The following is an 18,919-nucleotide window of genomic DNA, read 5'->3' as shown; positions in this document are numbered from 1 at the left end:
CGGCCCGTTTGGTAGGTGGTAATTGACTACCTTGATAGCTATGCTTGTCCAACTTCAATCATTTCATTTTCTTCATAAAATTTATTCTAATGCATTGCCGTTGAGAGATATGGTATTAGGTGGTAATGAAAATTTATAAACAAAAAAATATTTTTGTGATCAAAGTTTCATCCCTATGGGAATGACATAGAACTTTTGATGAAATTTTACACTATAAATCATTTTCATTACCGCCATTTAATATCACTAATCAAATAGACCATAAAATGGATGTTGATATTTGGATTGAATACTTACCTATAATTTAGGAATTTTTAGTCCCTTCAAAATAGAAAAATGGAAGTGGATAATTGTATACAACATTTTCCATTAAGGTGATAAAATGTGATAGTCATAAAATACAAGTTAATCCAAAAATTATTAAGAAAATACAACTGTATTAGGCATACTAAGGAAATACAGTAAATGAGGAAGGAAGATTCTAGAATAAAACTCATCTATCATCTATTAGTATTCTACAGTTCTTCAGTTAACCTAACCATAAATGAATTAACATCAACTCTATCCAAAATTATCCAAGATGATTCAAACAGCTCGTGGAACGACTCAACGCCAATATCCTGAGCCGCATTCTTGAAAGCCATGCCAAACGCGTTGCCTTGTACTGCCCCGAGTCTAGGCTTCCCTGTCACGCCAACTATCAAAACTTTATCCTGTTCCTGCGCTAAGCACGCACATAGTAGAGGCTTCATTCTCGCGCCTTTCTCTCTCAACGCATCCATCACGAAATAACAAAACTTCGTCAATGCTTGAGGGTATCCTAAAAGCTTCGTGTCCGCTGAATCTTCGAGCTTAACCCACCTAAACTTCCTGCCACTTCGTATTGAACCCCTTTTGGTTATAGCTGTGCTTCCTTGTCTAAGAATAGCTCGCTGTACTTTTATTGCATTCTGCATTCCGAGCCTTAACTGCTCCAAATTGTTCAACGATAAAGCATCGTACGCTACACCGAACTGCTTGGAAGCACAAGTGCCATCGAACTTAATGAAGGATTCCAATAGTGCGGTAACCCCATATACCACATCAGCTGCCGAAACCCTTGAACTATACCCATGAAGCCGTAAAAAGCTTCTGTAATAGAAATCAGTAAGCCCGTATTCTGGCAGAAACCGATCAAATTCATCCTTCATTTTCCTCTTAACTTCGATATTCATGTACTGAAACTTCTGCCGACAATCAATAAGCGCAAATCCCATCCTAGCCAGAAGAAGTTGAATCTTCTTCATACCATTGTCACTCCAAGTCTTCAATTTGGTCGCTACATACGAAGAACACAACATCGAATCAAACAAATTCCATTCCCTTAACAACATCAATCTTGGCTCATCCTCGTAAGAAATTCTAGATGAGTCGGGTGCTCGAATTCTAGTTCCGTCTTTCAAAGTCACAGAAGTAATAGCATCCAAATTCCCCAAACTGGTGATATGCTGTTCTAACTCCATAACCCCAGCTTGATACCTCTCAGTAGTCAATCTCTCGTGAACAAATTGATCAGTAATCGAGACACAAGCCAACCATAGCTGCTCATTCGTGTTTTTCCTCAGTGAATGGGATAAATCATACATCAAACACCCAGATGGCTTACCATGAAAATTACCCATTTGATAATACTGTTTCTTCAATTTCCTATACAATTTATCAGGATTAGAACCTTCTTCACCCAAAACCCGTCTTTTCTTCTTCTCGTCTCTTCCTTCTTCATCGCTATCGGTTTCATCCCCACTCTCATCTTCCTCCTCACTATCCTCACCCCCTTCATCATCACTATTCAAATCACTCACATTAGCTAACTGCCAAATATCAAAATCATAACTCAAATCAGCCTGTTCTTCATCGTCTTTAGTATAAAGCACAACAACCTGATCATTTGCATCACTTAAATTATGCAAATGAATAGGACGATGACTATCAACAACAAAAACCCGCATAGAATCCGACAAATTCAACATCCTCCTCAAATCTCTATGACAACCCCAATTTATAAGCAACAAAGTAAGAGGAATATCAGGGGATAAACTTAAAGTTGGCTCCAAATACTTATGAATTTCATTGAAAGATGAAACTGGGTAACAAGCATATTGAATTGAATCTGATTCTAAAATGTGGAATATTATTTTAAGTGCACAAAGTGAATCTACATCAGAAGTCGAAGGGAAGATTAACAAAGGAGAGGGTAAAACACAAGAATCGAAGCTTTCTGCAGAGTAATTTGAGACCCGTGAAACAGACTCACGTAATTTCGTGTAAAATGTTTCCACTTTTTGTTCTCTAACCATTGTGAAGATTCTAATCCAAGATGAAATAAGCAAAAATGGGAAGAATTTAGAGAAGGGTTTTTTTGAATTAGTACCTGGAAATGGAGAAAGTAGAATTGAACTATTGAAGATTAATGAGGATTCTTGTTCTTCTCCAGAATTGCAGATGAGAGAGAAAGTTGGGGTAGAAAGAGATAGGCGAATAAACGAGGGGAGATTTAATTGAATTTTGATTGATGTTCGAAATTTGAAAAGAAAAGGGGGCGTGAAATGATTTTGAAATTTTAGGGAAGCGCCAAGAATTAAATTTGGCGGGATATAATGGGTCATAATTGCTCACGTGGCTAAGAGCTGCCATTTTTAGAAATTTAACTTTTGTTACATTAAAATTGCTACATTTGACATTTAAAGCATGGTTGCATTGGTGGAAATATTTATGAGAAAATAAAAGTCAAATTAAAAAAATAAGGTTATTAAATTAGAAAATCAAAAGAAAATTATTATTGTGAAAGGTAATAAATAGTTATATGATAATAATGGAGAAAAAGAGATAAAAGAATTAATAAATATTTATCCTAATGAAATGGAGAGGATATTCATTCTTATTTAGATATCTGAGGTAATAAATAGTTGTATGATAATGGAGAAGAAAACATAAAAGAATTAATACCATTTTGGGCAAAATTGGAGGGTTTTAATGGATGAAAAAGACATAAATTCATTCTTATTTAGATATCAAAGTAAGTGAAATGTTGTTTAAAAAAAGGTTTCATTACGTCTTGAATACAGTTATTGTTACTTTAATTAAGATTTATATCTTATACTATGGAGATTATGAACCATAACTTAATAATTGAACCGACCTAAAAAATCGAATATGTGGGTTAAATCGACTGTAATCCAAACCTCAATGTTATCTATTCTTGATTGGTTCAACTTATTTTTTCAAAATTAATAATTTTTTTTTTCCAGTTTTAGGTCATTATCCTAAATTAAAACACTTATTGCTAGTCAATTTTTGTGTTTTTGAATCAAAATTTTCTCATGGAAGCTTTACAGGCCATATATTGGACAATTTTTATAAATATAATTAATTTTATATATGAAATTTTTTATAGGGTATTTTTAATGAATTTTTTTTATTAAAAGAAAAGGTTAAATTTCTTGACTTGATGGTCGATCCAAACCCGCTCAAACCAGAAAGATGTGATTTAAAAACTATCCAAACAAAATGATTTGACATAATACATACTGACCATTTTAACAAGTCTATTTAGGACTGATTTTTTCTTATGCATGTGTGTTTTCCTAAATTTTATAAGCACCTCTTGTTTTCTTACCCCAAAAATTTCCGAAATGCTCTTACTTGGTTGATTTCATTGGTATAATTTGTCCAGCAAATCTTGTATGAGATCTTTTAATGATCACTTTAAAATTATAATTGGTTTTTAAAATTATAAATGATTATTTTGAGAATGTAAATATTTCTTTCCTTTATATTATACTGTACGCCTTATCGTCTGAGTTGTTTCCTTTCTTGCCTTTTGGCAGACATACAAGGGTGATCTTGAGCTGAAATTTTGTTGGTCAGCTTTAGACAATGATAAGGTTGAGTACATCCAACCTTCATTACCGTGCTTAGACGAGAGGTGTTTGATGGCTTTGCTATATTGAAATGTGTACAAACTCTTCCATTGCTTTAAGTTTGCTTGTACAACCCTATTTGTAGCGTGGCTAGTCATTGGTTATTGATGAAGGCAGTTATGCTAAATGCTAATGTCTCCTTAACTATGGTGAGTGGTGATTAAACTCGAACTCTCTACCTTGCCTCATCGCGTCTCCCTCGATTCAAAGCCAAAACCGAAAACACTAACAGTTCTCGATGAAACTTGAAGTCAAAATGTAAAACCCCGTTTATTACACATGGTCTTACATCAGTTCATTACGACCTTGTTACCCATACTCTTCATTTTGCTTCACGTATCTGTGTAAGATCCTTTGACACGTATCAATATCCAGCATCACCGGTCGAGTCCAAATAACATTGATTACAACAGTAGATTTGCACTGAGTGCTACATACAAATTCAATATAGACCAAAAGGGCCGATGTTCTTCATCTAATCTACCATTTGTGCAACGAACAAAAAATATTGGATGTGAATCAACCTCAATCACTAGTGTATATAAGCATACGAATAACATCAGAGAAACAAGGGAAGACTTCGTCGTTAGTGTCTCTGAGGCTTCTTTCTCCACTCGGTGCGTCCGCGGTTTATTTCCGATCCATCAGTGGATAATCTCAATAGATGCAAATATTGAACACTATCGTCTTCGTCTCCAGCTGATGCTGGTGCCCCATTTGTTCCATGCAGCTGTGAGATGGGTGCAGCATCATTGACAGATTCCGGACTTGTGAGGGAATCTACAATATCATCGTGCTGGCACTCTCGCCTGTAGTCTAAGGTAATGCTTCGCAACTCATGGGTGTCGATGAGTTCTTGCGATACACTCTGCCAAAAATAGATGGTGGAAAGTGCAATTCATGAGACCAAAATCAAACTAAAAAATCTTTACAGGACAGTTTACACAAAAATCAAGTGACATTTACTACTTAAGGCAATTAGGTCTAATTCTAAATATAAGATGATTAAGAGGGATCATATTCCATCTCAAGATCACCAAAAATCTCATGGTGGGTGTTTTCATAAGAGCACTTTTGAGTTCTCCAAAGTATGTTACTCGGACTGTTTATTTTGCTTCACGTACCCGTGTCCGATCCTTGGTGCTCGGATATTGGTATGACACTTAGACAATTCATTTTAGGCTTAAATTTGGATATTTAGACTTATTTGACACTTGGACAGGTACCAGTACCCGATATCAGCACCCGAGTCCAAGTAACATAGCTCTAAACTAAACAGGGGTGAAGGGTGTTTTTCAAAGAATAATCTTGATATTGAGTTGTTCCGCTATAATTTTGTCAAACAGAAAGTAGCATATGATCAGCAATGAGTGAAAGGACTATAAAACGATCTATAACTTACCTCGAGAAGCCATCCGATGTATGTGACGTTATTTACATGGTGATTCATGTCCAAATCACCTCTTCTAGGCTGTCGAACACGGACAAGTATTAAGGTCCAAGTTAAGAGTAAACAAAGAAGGCCTAATAATGGATTCTTAAATCACAAGGTAATAACGTCAGTAGGCGAGCTTACCGTTAGCCCTAGTTTTGAATATTGAGCGGGATCAACCAGCTTCGATATTTTCTTCAGACTCTTATTGTTTTCCTCAGGAAATGCTAATCTAGAAATGTCATCAGATAGAGTAGGCAAAGAAACATATCAGGTCAAAGCAAACACCTCCTAAATATACCTCATGCAGAACCTCGAAAAGAAGAAATCAAGAGAAAATCATAAAAAAACCAACGAAACTCGAGCATTCATTTAATCCTAATGCAACGCTACCGACTACGCCTTACCTCACTTAGATTGAGTGATCTGCTGTACTAAGATGAACTCACTACTGGGTGGAAAGCCATACAGTACACACTGGCCCGATTTTACCCAACCCGCCCCATTTATATTTTTGTCTTACAGTTCTTTAGTCATGTTAGCTACCAAGAGATCTCGAATAAACAATAAAACACTAAAAACAGACATTTATCTTCAAAGTCCCAAAAGGGAAACGCGCAAACAGAAGGCATTACAATAAGATGCATCAATTTATCTATATCTTATTTGTATTTTGTTGCAGGGTGCCAAACACCAAAATTCCATGACCCCAACACCATTAAGTGGCTCCCGCATAGGGTAGGGTTTGGGGGGATTGGGTGTATGCAGAGGATGTTTCCAATTGACCCTAGGTAGCAAACACGATGTAGAACTTCACATAGATAAGAAGTGCACATGATTTAATAAGTCATTTTACTATAGTCTATTATAACCCAGTACCAAAGAACTATATAACTTTGGCCCCATCGAAATAAGGGATAATTACAGGGTGCCAAACAAGGATAACAAATTCTATACTGGGTATTTAACTCTCCCAAAGAGAAGCAAGCAAACATTACAAATAAGATACACCACTTTGTTTTGTAATCTTGAATGAAAAATGGATATTTCTGTTCAAAGGCTTACCGGAGTTTTTTCGGACAATAAATCAAATATTCATCAGCTATTTGAGGAGTAACTCTCTCCAACTTTCTGGTATCCATGTTCATCATCACCCATTTACTGCAATGAGAAAAAAGCTGATTATCAGTCATCTCAATTCACTTCAATCATTTAGCGGTCATGGTAACAGTCAGGAAACGGCTTTCACCATCATCTCAGCTAATATTCAGTCCCGGTAAGCTTAAGAACTTTTACAATATGGTCACGATATGGTGATGCAAGGGATATTTTGCACTATCGTAGACACCAACCTAACATAATTTGCTTTTTGAATTCGCGATTCATTGAAAATAACCTTAAAAAAGCCCAAAAGTGATCATGATTCGCTTTTTTGATTCGTGATTCACAAGGAGATTAGTGAATCATGTGACAGTGGTAGACACTGTTTTCCAAGCAATATCCAACCGTAGTATCCAGTAAAACTATTTTATTTTCCGCAAGAACAAAAATCATATAGACTAGAAGGAATAGGTCTGATGACTCAAATTACCTTGTAGCTCTTCCAATAACTTCACCATTTGCATAGTCTTTAATAATGAAATCACGTCGTGTCCCAATCTTTCCTTCTGCCTGGCACCATGTCTCGATCTCAACCACATCACTCCTGTACCAAACATTGAATACAACAATAACAAGCATATCCTCTAAAAGAACTTCACGATGAGAGAGTTAGTAAACATACCAAGCTGGGTATCGGTAAATCTCAATGTGCATGCGTGCAGTAACCCATATCAGATGAAGCTTTCTCATGGTTGGGGTTGTAGCAAATCCATCAGTTGAGAATCCAACACTCTGAGCATGGTTGCAACCTACTTCCTGGGATACAAAAATCACAACATCACTGTAAGGGTAAAGGCACATTGCTCTGAAACATATCAAAATAATATTTAAATGATCAATATGCAATCAAATGAATGCCATTGAGTTTGATACAAACATCATGCATCTATTTATATTTGAAGCAACTCAAATTGACATGGAAACAATCAATAAAGCTCATCAACACGTTGAAGTTACACAAAGGAATCAAAGGTCGCAGCCCTTTGAAGCTGCGAAACGTGTACGTCGTTTCGAACTATTCGCACCGAAAAGGTACGAAAAAAGCGGTTTAAAATACTAAATTATCGTTTCTTGTTTCTCGAATGCACCGAAAAAGTCAAGTAATAAAGATTAAAGACAAAAGAATAGTCATCCAGAATCAAGCTCCCACAAAATTATCAAAATTACCAATTGTGATTTGTAATGAGTTAGAAATTTAAGAAAAAATATTCACAGAAAAATGATCCTTATGTGAATTACTACCATGATTCTGTAAACCTTTGCCACCATTTCAGCCACTATACCAACTGCCTAATGTGGCAGAAGATCACTCCCAAGAGACAGTTTAAAGGCACTTCTTTCATACTACATCACTATCAGCTACACAAGCAACATATTGAAATTTTTTTAAGCAAACTTCATTATATACACATGAGTAATTGCTATAATTTTAGCACATACGTCATATGACATATAATACAAAAGACAAGGGTGTTTGGATGTTAGGCTTTTACGTTGGCTTTTTGGTTGGCTGTTGGCTTGTTGGTTGGTTAAACAGCCAAAAATAGTTTGGTAAATGGCTTTAAAGCCGAATTTAAAAGGTACTCCAGTTAGTTTTTTTGTTAACTCACTTTTTCTCTAATAAGCAATAATCAATACCTAAATTTACCAAACATCTCTATAAACGGCTGACTTTTTCAGCTAACTTAAAAACCACCAAAAACAGCCAATATTTCCGACTAGTCAAACAAGCCAACAACCAATGGGTCAACAGCCAATTGGCCCCATATAATCTCATTGCAAGAATAATATGCCCAGCTCAAATCCTTAAGGTCACAACAAAAGGCACAAAAAACTTCCTTACACTAGAGAAGCTTCCACAAATAATACATAGTATTACTATCAAATAAACATCTACATATCAGAATTTCCCCAAAAATCAGAAACTTTCAACAGAACAAAAAACCCTCACATCCAAATTACTCATACTCATCAATCCAAGTTCACCAATAACAATTCATAAGAGAACTTTTACAAACCAATTCTCCAAATTGACCGGAAAACAGTCATGACAAACCCATTTGTTGCAATTTCATCAAATCATCACTCAAAAATCAAAATTACATTCAAATTTTAAAACCTAAATTTCTTTTTCATAAATCACCAAATAATACACGAAAAACTAAACTTTATAAAACCCATTATTCCAAAATTACTAATTAACATACAAAATTCAACACATTAACAAAAATAATTCTATAAACAGAGACTAAAGAAAACCTGTAAGAGATTAGCAATGGTTTCAACAGTAGCAGTTTTGTTAATCCCAACTTCATAACTCCTCACAATAAAGCTCTCCTTATAAGACAACCCATCTTCAGTCAAGCTACCCAACCGGAGCCGGTCCGCCAACCCAATTGAACCCGACCCAATATCAGTAACTCCATTATCAGTAGTAGTAGAAACTGATAGAGATCGATCAGGGCGTTTCGATGAAGAGGAGAAACCAATCGAAACGTTTTGAGGACGATTAGAAATTGGGAAAGTTTTAGATGAAGCCCAGAAAGTGCATTGAGTAAAAGATTGAACATTATCGGTTAGTACAGTGCATGATGATTTCAACATCTTACTTTTCGCCGGATTTATGTTTCTTCCCTTTTTCTTATCGATTTGAAAAATGGCGTGATTCGGGAAATTATTTGGCGCCTGATTGAAGGAAGAAATTGGTTTTTGTGGGTTTTAACGGATTTGAGTGAAATTATTGTTCGATAAGACCGATGAGAATTTGGATATCAAGTGAATGACAATGCATTGGGCAGGCAGGCAGGCAGGCACTTTGGGTGTTGCTATTTTTCGCCACCCCTTTTTATTTTTTCGCCATCCCCTAAAATTACTTAATTGCCCATGAATTTAAAAGTATTACAAAAATGCCATTGGAGTTAAAACATAATTAATAAATGTAAATCACGCTTAATAACACTATTAAAAATTTAATGCGGATGATTTGTCTATATATATCGAATTCTGAGATGCGTTTGAAGTACGAATTCAAACACGGTACTATCTCTCTAAAAACTGGTACTATCTCTCTAAAAAGTGTTAAAGAAGTTGTAAGGCGTAGTTGGTTGAATATGGCTAACGAAAGCGACTATGAGTCGGATGCGGTACGTAAAATTGCCGTTCGAAAAAAAAAAAAAAAAACAAGTCGCACAAATCTAGGCGACTGAACCATGGTTCAGTCGCACAAATCTGGGCGACTAACCCATGGTCCAGTCGCACAAATCTGGGCGACTGAACCATGGTCCAGTCGCCCAGTTTTGTGCGACTGGACCATGGTTCAGTCGCCCAGATTTGTGAGACTGGTTTTTTTTTTTTTTTTTTTAATTTTTTTTATTTACGTATTAATGTTTTTTTAAATTATTATTATAATTATTGTTAGTATTATTATTGTTGTTGTCATTATTATGATTTTTATTGTTGATATTTTTATTTTTTAAATTTTTTAATATTTTAATTTACGTAATTTATTTATTTATTTAATTATTTATTTATTTATTATTGTTATAATTATTATTATTATTGTTGTATTTGTTGTCATTATTATTACTATTATTATTATTGTTATTATTTGTCTTGTCATTATTTATTTATTTTAAATGTTTTTAAAATTTTTTATTAACGTAATGTTTTTATTATTATTAAAATTATTATTGTTATTGTCATTATTAATTTGATTTATCGTTATCTATTTATTTATTATTATTATTATTATTATTATTATTATTATTATTATTATTATTATTATTATTATTATTATTATTGTTGTTGTTGTTGTTATTATTAATCCAAATATTATTATTGTAGTCATTAATGTACTTAATTTATATCAAATGTGCAGGAGTTTGAAAATTTTGGAGACAACGTAGACTACTCCGGTCGCTTTGTTATGGATAGGGAATTTATCTCCATAGATGAGTTACATAGTTGGGCCGATGCGATAGCAATAACAATCGGTTTTCAATTTACACGTGCTTCTTATAAAAAGAAAGAAGGACGTTCCAGAGTTAGTTGTTATTTAAGATGTCACCGCTATGGTAAACTTAGGGGTGATGTAGATAATGCTGCCCGACCTGGTTCTAAAAGTAGGAGTTGCGGGTGTAAATTTATGATTGTAGGAAGTAGTCGTAAACCAGGAGAAAGACCTTGGACGGTAAGGGTGTGTCCTGGTGAAAAGGGAAAACATAACCACCCGTTCTTGGTGTACAGAGATGGTCATGTAAGGGCGAGGATTAATGTAGATATTCGGGAGCACATAGGACAGCTTAGTGCAACCGGAATGCAACCGGCCTTTATTATGAATTCTATTAGAGATAATTTTCCTGGTTTTTATGCTAGTATGAATCAGATATATAATATTAGGCAATCAATAAGGAGAGATGAAATGGAGGGCAGGACTCCCCTTCAACACTGTCTTCATATGGCCACAGAACATAATTATGTGGTCTGGACAGAGTTGGATAATGACAGGCACTTGAGCAGACTTTTAATTGCAAATCCTACTTCAATCCAAATGATACGTACGTGGCCGTATGTTGTGCTGATAGATACAACGTACAAAACGAACAAACCGAAGTGGCCACTATGTGAAGTGATCGGAATGACGCCAACAAATCACAACTTCTTGGTTGCGTTTTGTTTGATGCGAGATGAGGCGGCTGTGTCGTACTCGTGGGTGCTGCAGGGATTGAGAGATATTTTCGGCACTGCTCAGACTCCTAGCGTCATTGTAACCGATCGTGACGAAAGTTTATCTGCAGCTATTCGTGACGTCTTCCCAGGTAAAAACGCTTTGTGAGTTCATTATTGTGGTTATATCTATTGATAATGTCTTAATTACGTTCACTGTTTTGTTTAATGTAAATGTACGTCATTTGTTATGCACCTGGCATATTGGCAACGATGTTGAGAACATGGTGGACAAGTTGTGCGGCGGCAAGAAAAATCAACAAGGGCAGTTATTCAGGAAAAGTAGATGGAACCCCTTGGTTGAAAGTGCTACAATCCGGGAATATGAAAAGAGATGGGAAGGGATCGTCAGTACGTGGTCGGTTAGGAACCGAAGGGTCGTTCGATATTTGACTGGAACATGGATTCCACTTAGAGAGAAATTTGTGCGTGCGTGGACGAATGATTGTTTACACTTGGGTAACCATACTACCAGCAGAGTGGAAAGCCAACACTCGTCTTTTAAGTATTACCTTGGTAGCGGTAATAGCTCATTCGATACCCTTTTCAAAAGGGCGCACGCACAGATTACAAATCAACAAGCTAAAATCCGACAATCGCTACAGGAATCCATGACTTCTGTACCAAGAACGCTACGACAATATTTCTTTAGACCTCTATATCGCCACGTGTCTCTCTATGCCTTGGAGCAGATCCAGAATGAGTTTAACCGCATCTTAGAACTGGGTGATTTTGTATTGAACAAATGCGGTTGTGTACTTCAAAAAACCCATGGATTGCCGTGTGCATGTTATTTACAAATGACCATTGGATCACATGGTGCTTTGTACTTGGATGACATTCATGAATTCTGGAGTACTTTGAGGTACACAGAGGTAGGAGACGAACCCCATGAAGAAGTACGAAACGCGAACGCCAATGACAAAGAGTACTTTGAATCTCTGGTCGATGAAGTCCTTAAATCTGATCCCGCTTTTGTTCGCCGAATGGCTGAGGTACTTGAATATGAATTACACCCAGATGGTGCGGATATACCTGAGCCTTACGCTAGTCCACCGAGAAAGGGAAGACCAAGCACTAGTAAAAACATGAGAAGGAGAAAAAGTTCATTTGAATATAGCCGATCATCTTCTCGTGGTCGAGGGTCTTGATCTTCTTCCCGCGGGAGATCAAGTGGCAGATCTAGTGGCCGAGAGACGCAATCTTCAGTAGGAATTAAGTTCAGTTTCAACTTATCCGGTAATTGACTTAATTTTTAGTTTTTTTCATTAATTATTTGTTATTTACGCATATTAACTTAATTTACATTTATTGTAGATGATCCAGGAGGTCGTGATTTCTCACAGTTTCCATGGCCTGATTACATCCCATTCATGCTTCCTCCTTATTTGTTCGACTGGATTGATGTGTTAGGTGATGGTAACTGTGGATTTAGAGCAATTGCCGTCACAGAGCTGGGAGGCGAGGAAGCATGGCCTTTTTTAAGACGTGCTATGAGTATGGAAATGCAAATGAACAGAGCGCAATACCTAACTTTGTATCTATCTCAGGAGTCACTAGACGAGTCAATATTCAGAGTAGGTTCACACACCGATGGACCTGCTCCTTTCATGCACTGGTTCGATGCACCGATGGCTTTCTACTCTGCAGCAACGTTTCTTAACATTGCCATTGCTTTTTATGGTTCTGCTGACGGTGATTCGCAACACAGCTGTTTGATTCTTCCGTTAAGAAAAGCACAGGCCGCGAGAAGTGTAAATAAACTAATACATATACTTTGGGTTAATCGAAATCATTTTGTTCAACTTTTTATGAACGACGATTCATCCCCTCTGCCGCCGATCCACCCACGTTGGAAACAAGCAGCTGACAATTTTGCGAAAGATCTTGACACAAATTTCACTACAAGGATTATGCTGTGGAATAATCTACGCGGGGCACACCCACCAACAAATAACACCGCTGACGATGCTGTAAATTTAGATACTCCATAGAATTTATACACGACATTCATTAAAAGTTGTATATAATCCATAATTATACTACAGTGTGTGGTGTTAACAATTTATTTATTTCTTTGATTAATAGGAGGAATTTATAATGCTGGTAGACAAATATACATGTATATGTGTGATGTGGGTTAGTGTGTATATTTATGTAAATTAAATGCAATCATTGACGAAAATAAATGCAATAAATAATGTAAAATAGTTTCAGTACAGACTATTCAGGGCCTTGCCCTTGATCAGTTTGCCATTCATTATATAAATCTCTACAATCATTAAGGTATATTTCTAACGCATGTCGTTGACGGGAGTTCAAATCCGCAATCCGCGTAGGTAGTCTTGCCACTGGAGAGAATCGACTGGCCCATTCTTTCGCGAACTGAAAACAACAAAGGACAATGTGCGTTGTTAATTGATTAAAAAAAAAAACTTGAAAAAAAATTGATAATAAAACTCACGTAATCAGATCTGCTCTGACCAGGACCAGGACCGGAAGCCAGCAATTCGTCTCGGGATATGTACTGGTGCGAGCACACTCTAAAAAATTCAACGTAATTAGGTTCAGTCTCTGAAGGAACAGTAGCCCGTCGAAGTCCCTGCTCTACAAGGCGGGCACTGTAGGGGAACCTACTCCACGCCTCCACAAATGCTGCAGCAGAAGAAGGAAAGGTCACGGAGTAGGTTCCGTGTGCCGGTCGAAGAGCCTTGGCTGGTCTAATAGGAGCTGGAGGAATAGACTGCACGAACCCAATCTATCGCAATGCCCGCTCCGGCAAATACACCTCCACAACATCAAAGCAGGTGATACCCCCGATGACTGTGGTGCGTGGGTGCTCATTCAGCAACGCAGCAGCAGAAAAATTGTACGGAGTCCATTCAACCTGCATACAGGCCAAGTTAAAAAAAAATTTCCTACAAATAAAAAACAACATGCATGACAAAATGTAATGTAAAATACCTGAGTCTCTGTCATTGAGTCCAGAACCTTGCGGAACTCCATCAACCTGTCCAGCTCACGACCTACTTTCTTCGGCGTCCACATCTCCGCCCTAGTCATGTTTGGCACATCATTTCGGCGAGGATGAGGGCGGAAAGCGGGGAAGTACTCATAGATCCATGTCTGGAGCAATGTGAGGCATCCAACAATGGTCTTGCAACCAGCCCTAGATGCCATTCCGAGCTGCCTGTACAAGAACGCCAAGGTCACCGCACCCCAGGCCACGTCCTGTTCATCGTCGTTGACGACAACTATCGGGTGAGGTCGCATGCCAGTCCTGGTCTTATCCCCCAACAAGGTAGAGCCGATGACAGCCATGTAGTACGCTGTGGTCTGGGTATCCAAGGCCTGCGACCTATGACAAAGCCGCATCAGTTCAGCAACGCTTATGCATCCGCTGGTGAATGAACCTTTACGTCGAAGCTCAGACAGAGGCTCGCCGACCAGATTGGTGATACCAACCTCCCACTCCGCCTCCGAAGGCTCAGTCGGCAGAGAACCATCAATAGAAATGCCCAATATGCGTTGCACATCCTGCAACATAATCGTCATCTCTCCCCAGGGCATGTGAAAGGTGTTCGTATCCGGCTGCCACCTCTCGACGAACGCCGATATCAAAGCAGAGTCGATGTGCTGGTGCATAATGACCGGTAGTCGACCGAGGGAAGTGGAAGGTAGAAAATCGACTAGCTCATCGGACATATCCCTCAGTTCGATGATGGACTTCACCGGTCTCTTCCTAATACGGCACTCCAGAATCGGAGGCGTACGCTCGGAGCCTTCATAAATAAGTTTAGCTATGTGCCCGCCATAGCTAGGGATCAGTTGCGTATCTGTCGGCCCCCCGGGCTGGGGTGATGTCACTAACCAGTCCGTGTTAGTGGACTGTGAGGGCCTGCCCCGTGGCGGCTCATTATCGACAAAACTTCCTCCTGCACGCTCAGATGCGGCGGAAGAACTCGGGCCGCCACGGGCAAATCTGCCGTCGGGGCCACGAACTATAGTCCAGTCCAATGGGGCAGGCTCAGGAGCTTGGAACTGAACATCATCAGCATCATTATCATCATCACTATAAACCCCCCAACTACTCTGGAGGCTATCAGCCTGGTCATCAAAATGAGTACGCACTTGGTTCAGCGTACTCGACCTTTGGGCCACACTGTGTCTGGCCGCCTCTTCCTGCCTAGCCCTCCTAGCAGAACCCGTGACCCCCTCTCATGCGGGTCCCCTCTGAGTAAGGTAGACCTAGAACTATTACCTCTCAATAATTGCCTAAAAAAACCCTTTCCTTTTCCTTGATTACCAGCCATTTTCTACAATTTTTTACGGTTTCATTCAATATTATAAATAATAATATTTCTAAAAACATAATAATCATAAATAAAATATGGAAAAAAATAACATAAAAAACAAAATAATTAATTAATAATACAAACATAAACAATTATATAACAACAAAAAATTAAATTATTATTAACTATCACAATAACAGTAATAACATAAAAAAAATTATATTTATAATAATAATCACCTTTTTTTAAAAAAAAAACAAAAAAATTATTAATAATAATCACCTTTTTTTTTCCAAAATTAAGTACAATATTAACATTTTATTAAAAAAAAAATATAAAATTATTAATAATAATCATGTTTTTTTTTATATTTCAAAATTTAAAATTATTATTCCTAAATAAACGGAAAAAAAAACAAATTTAAAATAAATAAATAAATAAATTATTTACAATATTAACATTTTATTAAAAAAAATATATAAATTTATTAATAAAAATCAGGTTTTTTTTTAAATTTCAAACTTTAAATATATTTTTCCTAAATATAAGGAAAAAATAAAAAAAATAATATATATATATATATATATATATATATATATATATATATATATATATATATATATATATATATATATATATATATATATATATATATATATATATATATATATAATAATCAGTTTTTTTTAAAAATTTCAATTTTTAAATTTATTACTCCAAAATATACAAAAAATTAAATAAAAAAAAAAAAAAGAAAATGAGTCGCCCAGATCCGGGCGGCTGGACCCCGGTTCAGCCGCCCGGATCTGGGTGACTCATTTTCTTTTTTTTTTTTTTTTTTTTCCGTGAAATATAAATAACATATATATACACTTACTAAAAAAATAAATAAATAAACATTACAACATACAAATTTAAACTAATAATTTATAAAACAAAACATAAACATATATTTAATAATAAATAAAAATAACAATAACAATAATAATAATAAAATTAATAATAACAACATTAACATATATTTAATAATACAAAATTAACAATCACAATAATAATAATAAAATTAATAATAATAACATTAACATATATTTAATATTAACAAAAATAACAATACAATAATAATAATAATTAAATTAATAATAATAAAATTAACAAAATACATACGGAAAAAATTTTAAAAAAAAAAAAAAAAAAAAAAAAAAAAATTGGAGTCGCCCAGATCTGGGCGACTCCTATTTATTTTTTTTTTTTTAAAAAAATTAATTACAAATAACTTACCTCGATTGATAAATTCCGGATTGAACTTAATTTTTGCTCCCAAATTTTGCTTTTGTATGTTGGTTTTTTGTTGTGGTGAGAGTTTTTTTAGTGTGAGTGTGGTTTATATAGAAAATTTTAGCTTTAATGGCATAATTGTAATTTTTTCAAATACCAAGGGCAATATGGTAATTTACTAGGGGATGGCGAAAAAATGAAAAGGGTAGCGAATTATAAGAATTGGGTCTTTATTTTCCAAAATTACGCCACCTAATTTTTTTGGCATCCAGGTGGGAAAGCTAATTCGTAGTGTGAATTTAATCTGAATCTAATTTGAAATAAGAGTGTTTAGATATTTGATTTGATTAGTTAAATGAATTGATTTGACTTGAGTTGTTTATAACATGATTAAATTAGAGTTAATATTTTAATTTAGAAAATAAATACGTGTAACCTATTTAATTATACGAGCTAATTTCAAGTCAAATAAATAAATAAATAAATAAATATATATATATATATATATATATATATATATATATATATATATATATATATATATATATATAACTTTAATATAATTTTTTTAAGATTATTTAAATGAGTTAACTAGATCAAAATTAGGTTGATATGATTTGTAACATATCAGGTCATAGATGTGATTTTTGACCCAATTTACTAAAGATGTTAGATTTGAATTAAGGGGTTTCTGACCATTTATATATTCAAGCACAAATACAAACAAAATTTAATTTGTTTGACAGACCTATTCATGGGTAGGCGGTGGAATTAAACCCCACGAGAATGAAGGACGAAATAATCATTGCATTACGATAAGAGATCGCTGACCTAAAAGCAAATTACGACCCGACAATTGTGGGTATTGTCACTAGCCTGTTTGCCCCTAGGTTTAACACAACATTATCAATATCATCACTTGTATGCGAAATTTAGAGATTAACACATGAAGCCTAAGAAAATTAGAGAAAACAAAGAAAAGAATTTTTAGAGAAATATTGATAGATATGTTTGTTCTAGAGATCTAGAGGAATCTATTTAAAAGAATATAAACTTTTAGGCAGTTTAACTTGTAATTCAAGTCATAAAAACGTGAATTATTCCAGAACAATAATTGCTCTTACTTTTTTTACTAAATCTAGGGTAACAATCGCAAACTATGTCCAGGTTAACGATATTAAAGGCGATCACAAAATTATAGAAAAGATAAAAATAATAGTTACACTTAATTTGAATCCGTTGCAAAAAAAAAAAAAAAGAAAAAAAAAAAAGAAAAGAAGTTCAACTCTATTCACTAAGCTCAAGCTTAGGCCCGGCCTAAAAAGACAATGCAGTCGCGCACATGGTATAAGTCCATACTCAAACCTTTCCATAAAACTTCTCTTAAACCAACTCAACCAATATATAGAAAGATGAAGTATATATGAATATGACAATTCACCTTTGTCATGAACAATATGACAAAAAAAATATATTTATTTCGATCTACATTCATCCTCAAAATTAAGATTTAATTTTTTATTTGCAGTTTGATCAGCTTTGACAATTTCAAACTAGACCAATCTTCAAACCGTTGTTTTCAATTATTTGGTTTAAAGTGTAAAACCATATTTATTAAACATAATTAATAATAATATAAAAATTTATAAGTCTCACATTCACAATACACTAATGAAAAAGAAAAAATGAGTTGTTGCTACATGTAACCTTTTTTTTAGATTAAAGACACTTTTTTTAAAAAAAATTAAAAGGTGAAAAAAAAACTCTAAATAAATTTGAAATGTAAGAAAAACATCCATAACGTGCTAAATAAATTTAATGCAACCAAGTTTGAAAACTAATGGCTATAAAATTACAATTAAAGTTATATTTCAAGCTTCCAAATGGTTTCAAAGTAATTAAAACATGCAAAGGAACAAGAGGTCGGAGTGGACCTCATACTCTTAACTTGTCTTTGCTTTTAGGTGTGATCTATTTATCAATTTAGTTGTACATCCAATCTAATTGGGACGTACTCTCGGGACTAATTACTCTTTTCGTCGCTCTCATTTAGCATTATTTTTCATTTTGAG

At 35.2% G+C, this 18,919-nt stretch overlaps 3 protein-coding genes across 3 annotated transcripts; 1 reads left to right on the top strand and 2 right to left on the bottom strand.

Annotated features, from left to right (window-relative positions):
• Positions 1-331: 331 nt before the first annotated feature.
• On the bottom strand, positions 332-2,541 carry LOC130827426 (uncharacterized). The gene has a single exon (XM_057693147.1). It carries the CDS (start codon positions 2,334-2,336, stop codon positions 516-518), a length of 1,821 nt encoding a protein of 606 aa, XP_057549130.1. The 5' UTR covers positions 2,337-2,541; the 3' UTR covers positions 332-515.
• Positions 2,542-4,329: 1,788 nt separating this feature from the next.
• On the bottom strand, positions 4,330-9,355 carry LOC130827427 (oleoyl-acyl carrier protein thioesterase 1, chloroplastic-like). Its single transcript, XM_057693148.1, has 7 exons — positions 8,812-9,355; positions 7,175-7,308; positions 6,983-7,096; positions 6,457-6,552; positions 5,536-5,623; positions 5,362-5,430; positions 4,330-4,827 (listed from the first exon to the last, which is right to left on the bottom strand). The coding sequence occupies exons 1-7, from the start codon at positions 9,154-9,156 to the stop codon at positions 4,546-4,548; spliced, it is 1,128 nt and encodes a 375-aa protein (XP_057549131.1). The 5' UTR covers positions 9,157-9,355; the 3' UTR covers positions 4,330-4,545.
• A 1,092-nt stretch (positions 9,356-10,447) lies between these two features.
• Positions 10,448-13,384, top strand: LOC130827425 (uncharacterized). Its single transcript, XM_057693146.1, has 2 exons — positions 10,448-12,516; positions 12,595-13,384. Exon 1 carries the CDS (start codon positions 11,502-11,504, stop codon positions 12,426-12,428), a length of 927 nt encoding a protein of 308 aa, XP_057549129.1. The 5' UTR covers positions 10,448-11,501; the 3' UTR covers positions 12,429-12,516; positions 12,595-13,384.
• Positions 13,385-18,919: the final 5,535 nt, after the last annotated feature.

Source organism: Amaranthus tricolor, chromosome 11 (assembly GCF_026212465.1).
Source record: "Amaranthus tricolor cultivar Red isolate AtriRed21 chromosome 11, ASM2621246v1, whole genome shotgun sequence".
NCBI classification, from domain to species: Eukaryota; Viridiplantae; Streptophyta; class Magnoliopsida; order Caryophyllales; family Amaranthaceae; genus Amaranthus; species Amaranthus tricolor.
Note: the sequence above shows the minus strand (reverse complement) of the source record. Positions and strands in the feature narration are given on the sequence as shown.

Coding starts and splice junctions, on each gene's coding strand:
- LOC130827426 (XM_057693147.1), bottom strand. CDS start 2,336: ATGGTTAGAGAACAAAAAGTGGAAACATTTTACACGAAATTACGTGAG.
- LOC130827427 (XM_057693148.1), bottom strand. CDS start 9,156: ATGTTGAAATCATCATGCACTGTACTAACCGATAATGTTCAATCTTTT. Junction 7,309..8,811: donor CCATTGCTAATCTCTTACAG/GTTTTCTTTAGT, acceptor TTTGTATCCCAG/GAAGTAGGTTGCAACCATGC. Junction 5,624..6,456: donor TATTGTCCGAAAAAACTCCG/GTAAGCCTTTGA, acceptor TGACATTTCTAG/ATTAGCATTTCCTGAGGAAA.
- LOC130827425 (XM_057693146.1), top strand. CDS start 11,502: ATGGTGGACAAGTTGTGCGGCGGCAAGAAAAATCAACAAGGGCAGTTA.